Source organism: Leptosomus discolor, chromosome 1, assembly GCF_034619465.1.
Source record: "Leptosomus discolor isolate bLepDis1 chromosome 1, bLepDis1.hap2, whole genome shotgun sequence".
In the NCBI taxonomy this organism is placed as follows: Eukaryota; Metazoa; Chordata; class Aves; order Leptosomiformes; family Leptosomidae; genus Leptosomus; species Leptosomus discolor.
Genome location: NC_141391.1, coordinates 198,332,440 through 198,349,064, shown reverse-complemented (window position 1 = coordinate 198,349,064; position 16,625 = coordinate 198,332,440). Strand labels below are relative to the sequence as shown.

Genomic DNA, 16,625 nt, shown 5'->3' with positions numbered 1-16,625 from the left:
TTCGTGCATTCATATGCATTATTTGGTGTTTCATATTATATAACTTGATACAGTATTTAAGATATCACTGCAAAAGAGTTCAAACACAGTGCATTTATAAATAATGGAGTCATTATAAATCACATTGCAAACATACCTTGCCATTTTCATTGTTACAAATTCAGTATCTCAGTGAAGGTAGGAATAAAGTAGCTACAACAATCAATATCTTGACTTTATTTTTTTTCTTTTTAATATAAAAATGCAGTTCTGGAAACCCACCCTCCTTTTTCCCCCTGCCCAAACATAATGCTTTACTTCTTAAAAATAAAAATAAAGTACTAATTCTATATACATCACATGTACCATACAAAAATGTATCCAAAGTTTCTATTGCTACCAAAGTGTTCTAAATTAAAAGTTACATAAATCCCCTCATCGGAAACAAAAGATTACAAGTTACAAAAAAATCAAATTACACACAAACCATCAAGTTATTTTATACAATTTCCAATACATTTTTCTCCCAAAGCAAGTTGTCTTCTCATGTGCCTGTATAAAAATGCATATCAATATATTTGTCAATTTTATTTTTCATTATAAAGCAAATTAATACATTTTCTACAATAAATAAAACACAGGGAGGCACACATATCAACAAAATTAAATCAATGGGAGATAAATGGGATATGGTTTTGAAAGTAAAAATGTGCTTGCAGGCTTTAAGCCAGGTTTGTTTAAAACAAAAACAATCTTAAGTTATTTTGGGCAATAATGGAGTGTTTTTGGTGATTTGCAAGTGATGTACATAGTATAATTTTTTTCTTGGTGTCTTTCTCACAAAGTACCCTCCAAAATAATGCAACTTCCTTTCTTAAAATACATATCTGCAATTGTAAATTTACATCAATCTTAAATATGTGGTACTTTGTGCAAAGAGCAATGATTTACACAAACATTCAGAAGTCTTTTTCAGAAGCTACAGACCAAGGAGAAATGATACAAGCAGCACCATATTGTGTATGATCCAGGCAAACATATATTTGATGCCATTTTGATATTAGGCTTTAAGATCCACTAAACACCTTAAGCTGGAAGATGGTGCTTAGGTAACAACCTCAGAAAAAAAGAAAAAAAAAAAAAGCATGGAAACAAAAACCAACTCCCTCCCCAGCAAAATTATAAAAGGAATTAAAGAGCTACTTCTAAAATCAGAATAAGTTAAGTGTTGAATATACATTTATGTACAATTATGAACACTATGAACAAGACATTTTAACAGGTTTAGTGGAAAATCCTCCAAACTACAACACAATAAAATCAATAATCAATATGGCAATGGTGATTTAGAAGAATTGCTCAACTATTTCAAGTTTGCAGAACTCAGCCACTGAATCAACAATTAAGGGGTTGTATCTTCAATACATTCTTTTAGACAAAGAGGTTCATTAGTAGAGTTCAAGTCTGCGTGGTATTTTTCATGCCTTGGTAGAATCTCTGTCAGTCAATATCACTGAAGTCACTGACTGGTTCTCCATGGACTCTACTCAGGTGATTCATAGCACGATCAAAAGCAATTCTTACTGCTTTTCGTATGCTTGAGTTACGTCCTTCCATCATTTTTAACTTGTCTATGGTCTCATCTATACCAAGGGGAACCATTTTGGATTTGGGAAGCCACTGCCTGTAAGAAAAGGTAAAATAAGTATCTTAAATATAGAACAAAATCAAGCATTTTGACCAGAAATGTCAGGACTGCTATACCGTGTTTCTCATATAGCAGATCAGCTTTACCATCTTAAAGTGATGAAATTCCTTTTCAGACAGTACTTACTTGCCTTAAATATTTTAAGAACCAGAAATATTAAGAAAGCCTCTTCCAAAAACCAAAGAATACATTGCATTTCAATGATACATAGTATCAATAATTAAATAAGTATCAACTGAAAAAAAACTTAGCATGAAATACTGATGCAGTTTAGTTTCGGAACAGACAGCAGCAACTAACAATGAATGTGGCTCAAGATTCTTGACACAAAGACTTGACGCATCATTGTTTCTCTTCATTCTTTCATTTCCATTATTGCAAGGAGTTTGTAAGGCAGAAGTTCATCATCTGCATTTCATACATCCCAATTTGGTCATATGGAGAAAGCTAAACTGTCAAGGAAGTTCTACTTAGCGTGCTTTTACCCTGCAGTACAAAATCCTACTAAGTACTCAGAGTACTCTGTTTTAAGTTCAATGAATATCATTAATTGCTGGGCATAGAAGACTGATAACAAAAAAAAGCTCTACATCCCATTCTTCTAGTTAAACAGAAAAGCATTCTAAATACTTAATTAAACAGTATAAAGTAAGTTTACTTCATTTCCATAAAGGTTTATATTAATTCTGTTTTCTTAAGTTACAGGTATTAAGGAAACAAAAAATAGGGTAAACTAATGAGTATCTATTACTGTATGTTACTGTAGTCTGCAATCCCAATCCTGCAAATGGCAGAAGCCATGCTTCTGTTTAAAAACTTCAGTTTTGGAGTCCATTTGGAGCGAAACCAACTGCAAATCAGACAGTAAAGTCCGATATAAAACATTTATTCGAAGATTTTTTTAACCAAATAAAACCATCTCTTGAAATACTGGTTTTTATTAAAGCACTCTAAACTACAACCCTATTGTACTAAGCACACACAGTGAAACAAAAAAAAAAAGTAAAGAGTCAGTACAAGGATACAGACAGAACAGTAAAGAATAGTAACATCAGCATGATAAGCAGCAGTCCAACCATTATCAGTTTTAATACAGATCATAAGGAAGTTTTAAGAAGGTATTTTTAACAGAAAGCTTTCCAAGTCCTCCAGATGCAAGCAGCAAAGGAAAAGAAACAAATATGACTATTTGGAAAGGTAATCCACAGGTGAGAGAAACTGAAATCACAGACTGAAGATGACACATACTCTGCAAGAGAATGAAAATCATAGACATGGGTTCAGGAGTAAGAAACAAAAATGAGATAGAGTGATGAGAGCCAAAATGACCAAAATAATCAGGATAAAAGAACCATTAACAAAAAAAGTTGGAGGGGTGGAGAAGAGGGGAAAGGGGCTGGAGAATATTTAGCCTTTCCTGTCCATCTGTGCAGAATATCTGTTAATTCCATAATATTTCCAAGATTTAGGACCACCTGCATATGGCAGCGAATCTGAAAGGTTTAAGCTGCAGAGGATTCCAAAGATCAAGAAGCAAACACAACAACTATTAATAAAGTGGCCAGGGAGAGCATGCATTACACTTGTGAAATCAGTAAGAGAAAAAAAAAGAGAAGCAGAATATAGAGTATGTTTAAATTTGGATGTTCTCTATAAACAAAGGCAAAAAAATGCAGGATCTCATGAAATCCTGTGCAACTGAACGAAGATCACAGAATCACAGGATGTTAGAGGAGTTGGAAGGGACCTCGAAAGATCATCTAGTCCAACCCCCCTGCCAAAGCAGGACCACCTACAGTAGATCACACAGGAACATGTCCAGGCGGGTTTTGAATGTCTCCAGAGAAGGAGACCCCACAACCTCTCTGGGCAGCCTGTTCCAGTGCTCTGTCACCCTCACTGTGAAAAAGTTTTTCCTTATGTTAATGTGGAACCTCCCATGCTCCAGCTTGCACCTGTTGCCCCTACTCCTATCACTGGACATCACTGAGAAGAGCCCGGCTCCATCCTCCTGACACTTGCCTTTTACGTATGTATAAACATTAACGAGGTCAGCCCTCAGTCTCCTCCAAGCTCAAGAGACCCAGCTCCCTCAGCCTTTCATCATAAGGGAGATGTTCCACCCCCTTAATCATCTTTGTGGCTCTGCACTGGACTATTTCAAGCAGTTCCCTGTCCTTCTTGAACTGAGAGGCCCAGAACTGGACACAATATTCCAGATGCAGTCTCACCAGGGCAGAGTAGAGGGGGAGGAGACCCTCCCTTGACCTACTGACCACACCCCTTCTAATACACCCCAGGATGCCATTGGCCTTCTTGGCCATGAGGGCCCATTGCTGGCTCATGGCCATCCTGCTGTCCACCAGGACCCCCAGGTCCCTTTCCCCTACACTACTCTCTAACAGCTCAGTCCCCAACCTACACTGGTACACGGGGTTGTTCTTTCCCAGATGCCAGACTCTACACTTGCCCTTGTTGTATTTCACTACATTTCTCCCCACCCAGCTCTCCAGCCTGTCCAGGTCTCGCTGAATGGCAGCACAGCCTTCTGGTGCGTCAGCCACTCCTCACAGCTTTGTGTCACCAGGAAACTTGCTGACAGCGCACTCTGTTCCCTCATCCAGGTCATTGATGAATATATTGAGTAGTACTGGTCCCTGCACCGACCCCTGAGGGACTCTACTAGACACAGGCCTCCATGAAGAAGTACCAATTAATTAAGAAAAGAATTGAAGAACAGAGAGAGCAAGCCAAACAACTGTGATTATGCCAAAGGATCTGTAGGGACAGAAAAGCAAACATCAGTTCCAAATTTCAGGCAAGAAGGTAGTTAGGTGAATTTGACAGAGACAGTTAGGAGAATGGCAGCATTTCCAGACATCACATATAATCAGCTAAAGAGGAAAATGATATCTGAAAATGTAAGCAAATTCAACAGTAAAACAGGTATAAGATTTAAAGCTAGCTTGATCTGTGTGGAGACTCAGAAACAGATTAAGAACAACATCGGAAAGAAATATATAATTTGATGAAAAGAAGAAAGATGCAGATGAAAAGCTTCTGTACCTGGCAACCACCCAACCAAACCAAAATACACCAAAAACCCTAACAAACAAAAAAAAAAAGCGCTAGTGGATGGGGAAAAGAATGTTTTATTATGTTACTTAACCCTTCAAGCTCCACACAGCATATTGCTGATACTGAAAGAAATGGAAAAATGGAAGGTTTAATGAAAAAATTCAGAAAGGACTAAGAACTTCAAATGAGAGTGTTAATAAAGCATTCAACTAAAGAGCTTAAAGATTTCAAGAAAATGCACTTGAGCAGACTGGGGGGGGGGGGGAGGAAGTGTGTCATTCAGAAAGCAATGACGATGGCTCATACAGATGAAGGCTACTACCTTTAAATAAATCTGTTTAGCCAAAGAAGCAATCTCATCAGGTCAATAAATGAAACTAGCTTGTAAATCAAACCAAAACACTATTGAACAACTTATATTATTTTCTTCCAAAGGTGCCTTGGTCAGAGAACAGACTCAAATATGAAATTTTAACATTACAATTGATACTTCAATAGGAAAAGTATCCATGGAAAGAGAATGTTTCAATTTTCTTTTAGACTAAAGGTACAGGCTTTTAAAATTTTAAGTCACTGCAGCAGACAATACATTTCAATAACATACCAACTTCTTTTATTGTCAAAAAATAGTACTAAGAACAGTTTCTCATCTGATTTGGTCTGCATTTGTTCTCCAATTTTCAGTACATCCAGAGGTGGCACTGGTATAGTAACACCGTTGTGATGGCCAGCAACACGAGGCATCTTAGGGTCAATAATCTATAAAAGAGAAGAAAGGGCAGCTCCTGATTTTTATAACTACATAATTCATTTTAATGAGGTATTAAAATTAAAGTTAAAACAGCTACTGCATATAAATTGGCTTCGTGTTACACACATAACTTCTTGACATAAGCTGAACAGCTATAGCGGAGGCACAGTTTAACTGAAAAAACCCCACCTATCTCTAGAGCATTTTTTACCCATATCAGTTCTTAAAGTCACATCTGAATCTCACTTAATACAACTTTGCAGACTGACAAGCAGGTTTCAGAATGAGAAAGCTGAACGAGGATTTCTAAAAGCCATAACGGACCTTTGGTTTTGAATTTCAGATACCTTAAAGAAACAACCTATGGTAAAGTATAAATATTTGTTTCTGAAAAATACAAGCCCCATACTCAAAATCTGGAGCAAAACCTCTAAACAAGCAAAAAATCCCCAAACACACAAAAAAGAAACCAGAAGTCACTTTCAAATATCTTGCATATGCAATTTAATGACTCAGTTTTCAGGAAATCATGCAGTTACAGTTGCAAATTCTTTCTAAACAAAGGTTGGAGGAGAGGGGGAAGATGCTGTTAAAGGCTGATGGAAAAACTCTACAAACACTACCCTAACAAAAACCTGCTGTTTTTGTAGCATCCACACTGGCATCGATCTTAATTTCTCAGTCAACTCACCACATGCTTAGAGAAGCATCAGTGCTGACATAAAGGAGTGTGCAGAAAAGAAAGGGAGCCCTTTGGTCACAATCAGCTTAAATCTAACAGTAAAGTGCTAATACCATTCAAGAGATAATCACATTATCAAATTTTCAGCATCTGACCCAACAGTATTCAAGTCACTCACTGAGAGTACTTAAACTCAAGTGCTTAATCTCACCTCCACAGGTTTTAACCTGACTCTGTATGATTACATGTCCTGATTGTCCAGTCTATTATATAAATCAAGCCATAGTGTATGAACTGTTTCTATAACCTCAAATGCCTGAGTCAAACAGTTTATCAACAACACTTTCTCTGCAAGCTTTGATTTAAGTACAACTGTGTGTATTTCTCCTAAAATAACATGGGCAAAACCACCTTAAGTTTCCAGTACACCATTCACAACAAATTTTTTTTGTTTCTTTAATGAACTGCAGAATCAGAGTATTTTTTGCACTCATTTTGCATCAGAAAATATCTTACAGTTCCGACACTAACAAGATGTCTGCCAAAGGCTTATTCAGTTGATCCTTTAAACAACATATATTGCAGAAACAAAGACTACTGCGACAGGTGTGCTTGTTTTGGCTGGGATAGAGTTAGTTTTCCTTATAGCAGGTGATATGGGGCTATGTTTTGGATTTGTGCTGAAAACAGTGCTGATAACACAGGGATGTTTTAGCTATTGCTGAGCAGTGCTTACATAGAGCCAAGGCCTTTCCTGCCTCTCCCACCACCCCACCAGCAAGGGGGCTGGGGGTGCACAAGGAGTTGGGAGGGGACACAGCTGTGACAGTAAACCACCACTGACCAAAGCAATATTCCATACCATGTGACGTCATGCTCAGCATATAAATCTGGGGGAAGAAGCAAGACGGGGGGGACACGTTCAGAGTGATGGCGTTTGTCTTCCCAAGTAACCATTACATGTGATGGAGCCCTGCTTTCCTGGGGATGGCTGAACACCTGCCTGCCCACGGGAAGTGGTGAATGGATTCCTTGCTTTGTTTCGCTTGTGCACACGGCTTCTGCTTTACCTATTAAACTGTCTTTATCTCAACTCATGAGTTCTCTGACTTTAGCCTTCCAATCCTCACCTCCATCCCACTGGGGGGCGGGGCGGGGGGGCATGAGCAAGCGGCTGTGTGGTGCTTAGTTGCTGGCTGGGGTTAAACCACAACAGGTATTGCACATCTCAAAAGGGTAGGGTAGTAGAAATTGACTCAACATCTCATATTGCAGTAATTTTACAAACTGGATGCATGGTAAAGAGGGCAGAATAATCCACCTTTATTCAACCTGAATGGGAATTTTATCAGTTACCTTAAGCTCATGCAATGATATTTTCAGACCAGAAACAGTATCACTAGCGTACTGATGGAAAGCTGTGTACTTACCAGAGCTGGGTAAGAGGGATATCCACTACATTTGGCCCATACTACTTTTAGTGGCTCAAGAACAGATGTTGCAGCATCCGTTGAAATCCACATACTGCTATGCCCAACTTCTAAGAACAAACAATAATTAAATATAAAATTAAAATGTTAAAGAATGAAACCTCAGACAAATCTTCTGCAGTTGTTTCCTCATCAATATCTCAGGATCATTAGAATCCAAATACCAATACCACCTTTCAGGCACATACCAATAAAATGCAGGTCATGTTCCTAACAGCTCTTTAAATGATACTAGTAGTTTAAACCAAGCCTACTCATAAGGAACAAGTTTTTAGACACTTCTAGAAACAGCGTATCTTAAAACACCTTAATTCTCAGAAAGCAAGTGTTCGCCAAATTCTTAGTAATCATTTCCCTTTGAAAAAGCTCAAAAGAAAACATAGAATTACTGTACTCCAAATAACCACCATCTTTTGAAACTATGACAAGAATCCTGTCAAAGAGATGATGGTATTGAAGATGCAGCTTGCATAGTATATTTCCGAAGTGCTGGATATCCATAGCAGGATTAGACCTGATAACTTACAATGCTTGTGTGGTATACCTTTCTATTCTTATGTATAAGTTCTAATCTGCATTTTAATTTCTATTTATTTATTTATTTTTAATCAGCCCTCTTGGTGTCTCTGCCCAGCCCTTTCCCGCAGCAAAGTTCAAAAAGACAAACAGGATTCAAGGAAGCAGCTGCAGGAGGGGTTTTTTTTTAACTTCTTAGGAGGTAGCATAACAGAAAACTGAGTTTATTTTACTGTTTTCTTCTCTGTTTCTCACCACTGGAATGAAGTATGATACAGGTTTAAGCCTTTCAGTCAACCAGAACTGCAACTGGCTCCCTAGACACACAGGAACACGGTCAAGAGGCTGGGCAGAAGACAGTGAGTTATCTCCTCAAGATGGAACTGGGGGTAGAAAAAGTAGGAAGGTGGTAAGGAAAGTTCAAAAGCTGTAAAGACAAGGCAGCACTTCTTGTATGTGGAAATGTAGTACCAAAATACAGTTCAAAGATTGCAGTCGTACTTTTTTTTTAGTTGTAAGGCAATACTTGATAGCAGTAGCTCTCTACTTGCCAAAATACAACTTAATCCTCAATTCTTCCCAATGTGCTCCCATTTAAAATGGGTAATGTTTATTTATAATGAAACGTGGCATGCAGATATGCATTCTACCTCAACATCACAAAAAAGTACTGGGAAAAAAGTGGTTTCAGACCTCATAAGAGCAGAAATAGCAAGGAAAAAGTGTTTAAGGTGATCAAAAAAAAGGGCAATCATTCTCCACAATATATTCTAGGTCAATTTTCAGCCATAGGCTAATTCATTGAATGATAATTTCACAGAATCATAGAATGGTTTGGGTCTGAAGGGACCTTAAAGATCATCCAGCTCCCAAACCTCCCATGGGCAGGGACACCTCCCACTAGACCAGGTTGCTCAAAGCCCCATCCAACCTGGACTTGAACACTGCCAGGGAGGGGGCAGCCACAGCTTCTCTGGGCAACCTGTTCCAGTGTCTCACCACCCTCACAGTAAAGAATTCCTTCCTTAAATGTAATCTAAATCTCCCCTCTTTCAGTTTGAAACCATTACCCCTTCACTACAACCCCTAACAAAGAGTCCCTCCCCGCCTTTCCTGTAGGCCCCGTTTAAGTACTGGAAGGTCGCTATAAGGTCTCCCCAGAGCCTTCACTTCTCCAGTCTGAACAATGCCAACTCTCTCAGCCTGTCCTCACAGAAGAGGTGCTCCAACCCCTGATCTTTGCGGCCCTCTGTGAAGGACAGTCTGATTTTTTTACCTTAAACAACCTGTTTTGCAGATTTTATGTATGTGTCTTGAACAAACCTGTTTTACAGTGCAAGTTTCACGTATTAGTCCTAAAACCAGCCTGCTTTGCAGTACAGCCTGCTCCAAGTAGGGAACAAGCCCTGAGGAGGTGGAGCGGTGCTCCCTCCTCAGAGATAGGAGGGTGGAGCAGTGTTCTCCCTTCAGAAACTTTAGATGGGGAGATCAACAAAGGGGGCTTCAGTGAGTGGCTACCCAACCTCCCCTATCCAAACTAACAAACCCTGCAGAAGAGGGGTGGTTACTGGACCTGGGGAGGTCCCCTCCCTTATCTACAAGTGAATACTGTGCCTGTGTCCTAATTAGCCCGAAAATCGAGAAGAGGGGTAACATGAACAGGACTCATGAATATTAATGGCAGGGACCATAAGAATACCAATAACCCAGACACGGGTGTGCACCCACCACCAAAGAACCAAAGATCAGACTGGACCTGTGAGAGGTCGCTGAACCCCAGAAGTGGTGATATTTCTTTCTCTCTTTCTTTCCTTCTTTCTTTCTTTCTCTTTTTCACTCTCTTTTTATCTCTCTCCATATTATTAGATAAAATTAGGGAAAGCCACACCTTTATCTGATCTGTGAAATATTATTAGTAATATTTCGTAGATTGGATAATAGTAAAGTGCGTTATTGCTGCCAATCTACTGACCAAAGAAGGTTATTAACTCACTACCTTTAGCTGAGCAAATGGTCTCTGCCGTGCAGAGGAAAACCCCTTTTAAAAGGGAGGATTCACCTATGCCTAAACCCACCAAGTGGGACAGGACACCCTCCTCTGGACCTGCTCAAGCATGTCCATGTCTTTCTTATGCTAGGGACCCCAGAGTTGAACACAGCACTGCAGGTGAGGTCTCACCAGAGCAGAGTAGATGGGGAGAATCTCCCCTCCTTTGACCTGCTGGCCACACTTCTGATGCAACTAGCTACCTGGGCTGCAAGCACACATCGCTGGCTCATGTCCAGTTTTTCATCCACCAATACCCCTGAGTCCTTCTCCGCAGGGCTGCTCTCTATCTACAACTGTATCAACTTTTCAAGAATTTACTTGTTTGGAACTCTAACTTAAGAGATTCATAGCTATGTAACATCAATTATCAAATGCAATAGTTCATAATAACTTGCCACCACAGCATAATTAAGACATTAGATGTTTTTGAAGCCAAAAGATGTTATAGGTTCTATTATAGGTGTGAGTATCATAGAAGAATGAGAAACAAATTAAATTTTTCCAGTGTCTTTAAGACCTTGAACAGGTCTGCTAAAGAAAACAGGGATATTTGCCATCAATCCCAGCAGGCTTTACAGAGATCTTTAGTTAGTGGATTCCATTATACAAAACCATGAAAATAATTTGTCTTATTTACATTATTTCTTACTGAACCACACAACCTCTGAAAAATAGTTACTAAATCTATTTACTAGTTTATTTATTTGCTCCTTTCTATCTATTTTTAAAGAGGTCATTCTAGGGCGTTCTTCACTTTCTCATTAAAAGCCATAATAACATTCTTTAGATTTATATAATACAACAAATACAATATAAACAGGCATTCTTACACTTCTAAAAGCATAGCTGAATACATAAAACTGGATATTATGGAAAGACATGTTAAATCCAGATGAGCCATTTTGGTAGTATCTCCAAAGAAAACAATCAGAGCAATTGCTAACACAACAGAAAAAGCAATTTAAGCAACTTCTTTCTCTGCTCTACTAACGTATGTTAAGTATTCACAGGCCACTTAGAGTCATGAAGGTTTAGATTAACATATCCTTCATACCCAGACTATTCTGAAATATATATACAGAACTGTATCTGGTACATAAAAACAGTACAAGTCCTCCTTTTCAGGGCAGCTAACAAGAAAAGAAACCTACATTATTCTCAGCTGCAGAGTTGACATGAAAGAAAGAAAATGGTATTTTATAATGCTGAGTAGAAGGTCATACACACGTTGACAGGACACATGCAGCCAGATTCCCTCAGACTTCTCAGGTGTATACACAGTAGAGAAGAATCTCAGAATTTTTCCTAGTCAGAATTTATTCCATATGGAGATAGAAGGTTACTACACTAGCACATATGGTTACCAGTTTTCTGTTACAACATAACAGCCCTTTATTTCCTCAAGCTATGAGAGACAATTAAGTTAGCAGTCAGGACACCGAACTGATAAAGATTTTCAGTAACAGTACTCCCACCAGCTGAAAAACAACAGTTTCAAAATACCACAAACCAGACTTAAAGATCCTACATAGTTTAGAGCAAAGATAAGGACGTCTCACTATACTTTTTCTCCCCTTACGGACTTTTTACTTCTTACAATATTTTTAAAACAACTAGTGTTTTTTTCAGTAACATTTTCATAATAGAGTCAATGTGTTTCATTTTTTGTGGGAAGTTGAGCAAAACACCCAGTAGGTGCCAGCGTCACAAGCCTCAAAACTTTAATGCAGTTATGTCTTCAAAAACAGAGCTAAAAGCTTCAAACCCAGTATCCGCATAGCTTTCAGCGAGGAATGCGAGTTCTTCATAGGCCAGTTTTACTTTAAACCAGAAACTCCAGCCACAAACAGAGAAGTCTATTTTACTGAAAGATGACCAGATTAATAATAGTGCACAGCGTTGCGGGTGGGGTTTTTGTTTTGTTTTGTTTTTAAAAATCACATAGAGGAAACTAACACCTAACTCTGCAGAGAAATCCACTGACAGTGAGCATATTTAAGTTTATTCTTTAAGATTAGTCTTTAGCACAAATGATCAATTGAGACCTTCCCTTTAATGTGTAACTCTGGGCTGGATAAAGTGTCCTCTCTGCTGTCAATGTTACCTGCAGAAACTAAGAGCTTGCAGAGGTGAAAGCTATTTGAGCCAAATGCAGCAAAATGTCCCCCTACAGCCTATCCCCTGCCCACTCATGCTCACCAGTCTGATGTGACTGAAGGGAAAGACAGCATCGAGACACAGCTGGAAAAAATACCATCACTAAGGTTCACTGAGGTGAAAAGAAATCTGACAAGAAGGTGAATCAACTGGCTGAATGAAGATGGAGCCAAATAATTGAAAACCGAGACAAAAAGCATAAGAATGCCTGGGAACAGGAGAGCTAGGTAAGATTCTTGGACGAGGGAACAAGTAACAGCCAGGCAAAAGGATCAGGCAACTTCAGCACAGCAACTTCCTGACCCTATAAAGGAACCCAAGACCTACAAAACTCAGCACATCCCTGTATACAGCAGCTATTAATTAAGACCACTCATAGCATGTGTCTATTTATCTTCCAGTGCTCAACCAAAGATAACAAACTATTAAATACAGATAATTCTATTTTAAAACCAAGAAAACCGTATTAAGCCTACAAGTCCAAAACGCAAAATTTGGACAGAATTTTGAGTCACTTTTGAAACTTGAATTCATACTCTGTATTTATATCTCACTGTTATCTTCATATTTCAATACAGACCATATTTTTTCATAATAGTCTTAACTTGTCCAGTACACTGAGTGGACCTGGTTCTAAAGCACACCTCAGTCTCACAAGTCAAAACCACTGAACACAGCAGCAGTGTCACAGAAAACAGCATGCCCTACCTTGTGCACTTGGCTTTGCGATTTCAATAGCACTCTTCTAACATTGTCTGCGTTTGAACTAACATATCTCAGTGTGTGTGCACATTACAATGATTACATTCATTAATCAATGCAAAACAGCATTCCATTATAACTGCAGTATTACAACATACCACACTATAGGTTCTGAGACAGCACCTTGTAAATAGAAACAAGATATTCCTTGAACCTAAATATAGCTTAACTGTAAGCACAGCCTCTGTTTCTAAAGCATATCTACACACTGTCAAACAGAACTGTAAGACATTTTGCCAAGAATGAACAACTCTTTATTTAAGTTTCTTTGTAAAATCTGGGATTTTACTAATAAAAGTAAATCATGGCAAAATTCCAGTTATGCACAGAATGTAAGCAGGAGTTTTCACTTCACTCCTACTTATGTCCTCTTCTTGATCTGCCGAGGTAACAGGGTGCAGAAAGCAGCCAAAAGAGCTCAAATTAGACAGAATATATAGTAATATATATAATAATGCTGTTAAATGTCATTGCTCCTCCTTTTAGGCAGCTGTAGAATGTATCTGAGAACAGAGACAGAATTAAGAGAGATCAAAGACAGTTCTGAAAAAAACAGGTCCAGGAATTCTAAGTGGAAAATGTTAAATACAAGAATACCCAGGACAGAGCCAGAAAGGCAAACAGAAAAGGTTACGTCCTGTAGAAGTGGTTACCGTACAGACAATAAAGATACTAAACCTGAGAGTAATGAAGCAGTAGCTGAAAACAGATTAGCTGCAAGAAAGAAAAACAAAACTGATCAGATGGGGAGGAAAGAACAGACTAAAGCAAACAGAATCATATAAAAACACTAGAAAGACATGAAAGAGTCCTGGACAAAGAACACCCAGGACGAGGAGGAGAAGAGTTGTAAGGTCAGAAACTAAAGTCAGACCTGCTAAACACCGCAAAGCTGATGCCTAGCTTCAGAGTGCGAGCAATACATGATACAACCACAGTTCTACTTACAAAGAGATGACCTTCTTAAATCTTGTAATGCAATTAAAATGTTGAAACAGGTGGAAAACTTAACAGAACATAGTTACTTCTCTAAAATTGGGTAACTTATCCTCTACATTCCTAGAAATTTCCACTTCTTTCCAATTTCAATTTTTTCCTGAATCAAAGCAGGCCATGTCTTACCCAACTGTCAACACACTTATGCAGAAAAGTATATGAGGAGTAAACCTTTAACCAAAAATCCCAACAAATAGTGACAGAACCGAAAATAGTATTTCAGGCCAAGTTTTGCTTGTATTACTAGAGTAGCTTGATTACTTTAAACACCACTTATCAAATAATAAAAAAAAACCAACAACCAACAAAATCAGGTACTATTCTTTTATCTTCAAAGTCTTTAAAGAACCAAAAGCAGAAACCACTAGTTTCTGCAATGCTATCAACACCACTTGCAGAATGCTTAATGCATTTCAGCAGCAAAAATACGAATGCCAGAATCTGTCAAATAAATGGACAAAATCATAGTTATACAATATTATTAAGAAAAAAATTATTTATAGTTACCAGCTGCAATTCTTGCTGCTTTGGCATAGTTTCCATTTTCAATGCATGATATCAATTCACTTCGGTCTTCCAGTGTGTGTCTTCGAACAAGTGCAGGTTTACCTTTACCACACTTCGGTAGGCTGAAACTAGGGAAGTATTAATATTAAAACCATTACTTGATAATTAACATTGTTCACTATAAATCAAGACTTTGAAAAATAACTTAAAATTCATCAGTGCACAGTAAAATCAGAGCAGGAAGCTCTAGTATTTTATGTAACAAACAAAAAAAACATAAAGGCCAAAAACCTAGATTATTTTCACACACAGAATTGCCTGGATATCAGCAAAAGACCAATAGTATGCAACTGCACCTCAACGGCTGTACAGGTTATACATGCACAAATGAGAGAAGCCGCTTTGTCTCCAGTGTTACAGCAGATACTGGCCAAATGAAAACATGTTCCCTCTGCTCTAACAGTGCCACTACACAGGAAACAATTATTTTTTCTTTCATTTTTCACGACAAATTCAAGTCTTTCAATTGTAGAATGTCTATACACAAAAAGGGAAATTTGTTCTCTGAACGCTTGAGTTTTCTTTTAAGAGATCATAGAACAGCAACTATTCTAGATCAAATCCTCAATAAATCACATTTACAAGAGGTGCAATATTAAATTCTCTTTGTTTCTGAAAGCTTGTTTGATATGAGTGCATTAACATCATTCCCTTAAGCAGTTTAATACCAAATCTCAAACATGAATAAGCCTTCTTTTTTTCTCTAACAGATTTACCCTATACTCCTGTATACCCCATCCTCATAGCCCAGGACTAGAGACAGCTACCTTTTCACCCAGAGATTAGTGTGCTTTTGGAAGATGTGCACCATTGGTGATGGAGAAATATTTATCAACGGTGGCAGACATGACCATTCTGACAGTCCTATCTTTAACAACAGATTTCACAAAAAGAAGGTCAATAGTTGGTACACAGGTACAATCATCACTGCACTACTAGCTAGTAATCCAAACCACAGACTGATAATCTACAGTTCCATGGCTACTAAATCTAATTTCCCTGTGTACAAGACTCTGCTTTGGATATTGAGCCTCTCCTCCCCTCACCAAAACAAATACACCTCTTTTTAGCATTCAGGATTAGAAAAGTAATTAAAACAAGATATATACACACAAATGTGTACATATCTATACAGAGTAAGAGAAGCATAGTCAAATATAAAGTGTAACTGTCTGGATCTGAAACAACCTGAATTCAAAGAAGATCACTAGCAATCCTGAAAGCTGTCTCAGCTTTGACACACAACTGAGAAAACTGAAATGTACTTTTTTTCTGAAATTTATGCAGTCCTCCAGTGTGGGTCGCAAGCATAGAAACCCAATACATTCAGTCTCAAATTTATATTTCAGATTTACAGTTTTACCTTGAGTTACACAAAAGACTGTTACTTGATGAAATACTAGATTCTGATGCACAGCGGCGACGAGGTTCAACTTTTCTTCCCGGAGTATCATCTAATGCTCTCTCTTTACTTCCATCTCCAAAACCATTTGACAAACCTACAGTGTAACACAAAAATAAACTGCATCAAACTGGAAACCACACCATTTTCATTAATAACTTTTTGTATTCACACATTGTATCATTATTGTTCTGTACTTCAAGTATTTTGATGTGACGAATAAGAAAGAATATGAATATTAACAAAATATCTAATTTCAAAACACAATATTATAAATAGGATGTTCCTGTAGTCCAGATTTTAAATATGGGATGGAAATTTAGGTAACAAAAGAAAAGGTAAATATTATAATATGGGAAATGCCAAATGAAATATCAAATCAATCTCTGTATGTACTGTTTCCATCTATTAAGACAGCCAGGCTGCAGAAGCTGAGTAGAAAAACTAAGAAAAAATAACGTTACAAACCAAGCAGATTTACCAAGTC

At 38.0% G+C, this 16,625-nt stretch overlaps 1 protein-coding gene across 3 annotated transcripts in view; it reads right to left on the bottom strand.

The window, feature by feature from the left end:
- Nucleotides 1–201: 201 nt before the first annotated feature.
- Nucleotides 202–16,625, bottom strand: part of BRD1 (bromodomain containing 1) — a 68,391-nt gene continuing 51,967 nt past the window's right edge. For all 3 annotated transcript variants that reach the window (XM_086480576.1, XM_086480582.1, XM_086480583.1), the window contains exons 9-13: nt 16,100–16,235; nt 14,677–14,804; nt 7,629–7,738; nt 5,370–5,524; nt 202–1,663 (exon numbers count right to left, since the gene is read on the bottom strand). In XM_086480576.1, the coding sequence (XP_086336702.1) occupies nt 1,480–1,663; nt 5,370–5,524; nt 7,629–7,738; nt 14,677–14,804; nt 16,100–16,235 (713 nt within the window). In that variant the 3' untranslated portion in view covers nt 202–1,479. The remainder of the gene's footprint in view (nt 1,664–5,369; nt 5,525–7,628; nt 7,739–14,676; nt 14,805–16,099; nt 16,236–16,625) is intronic.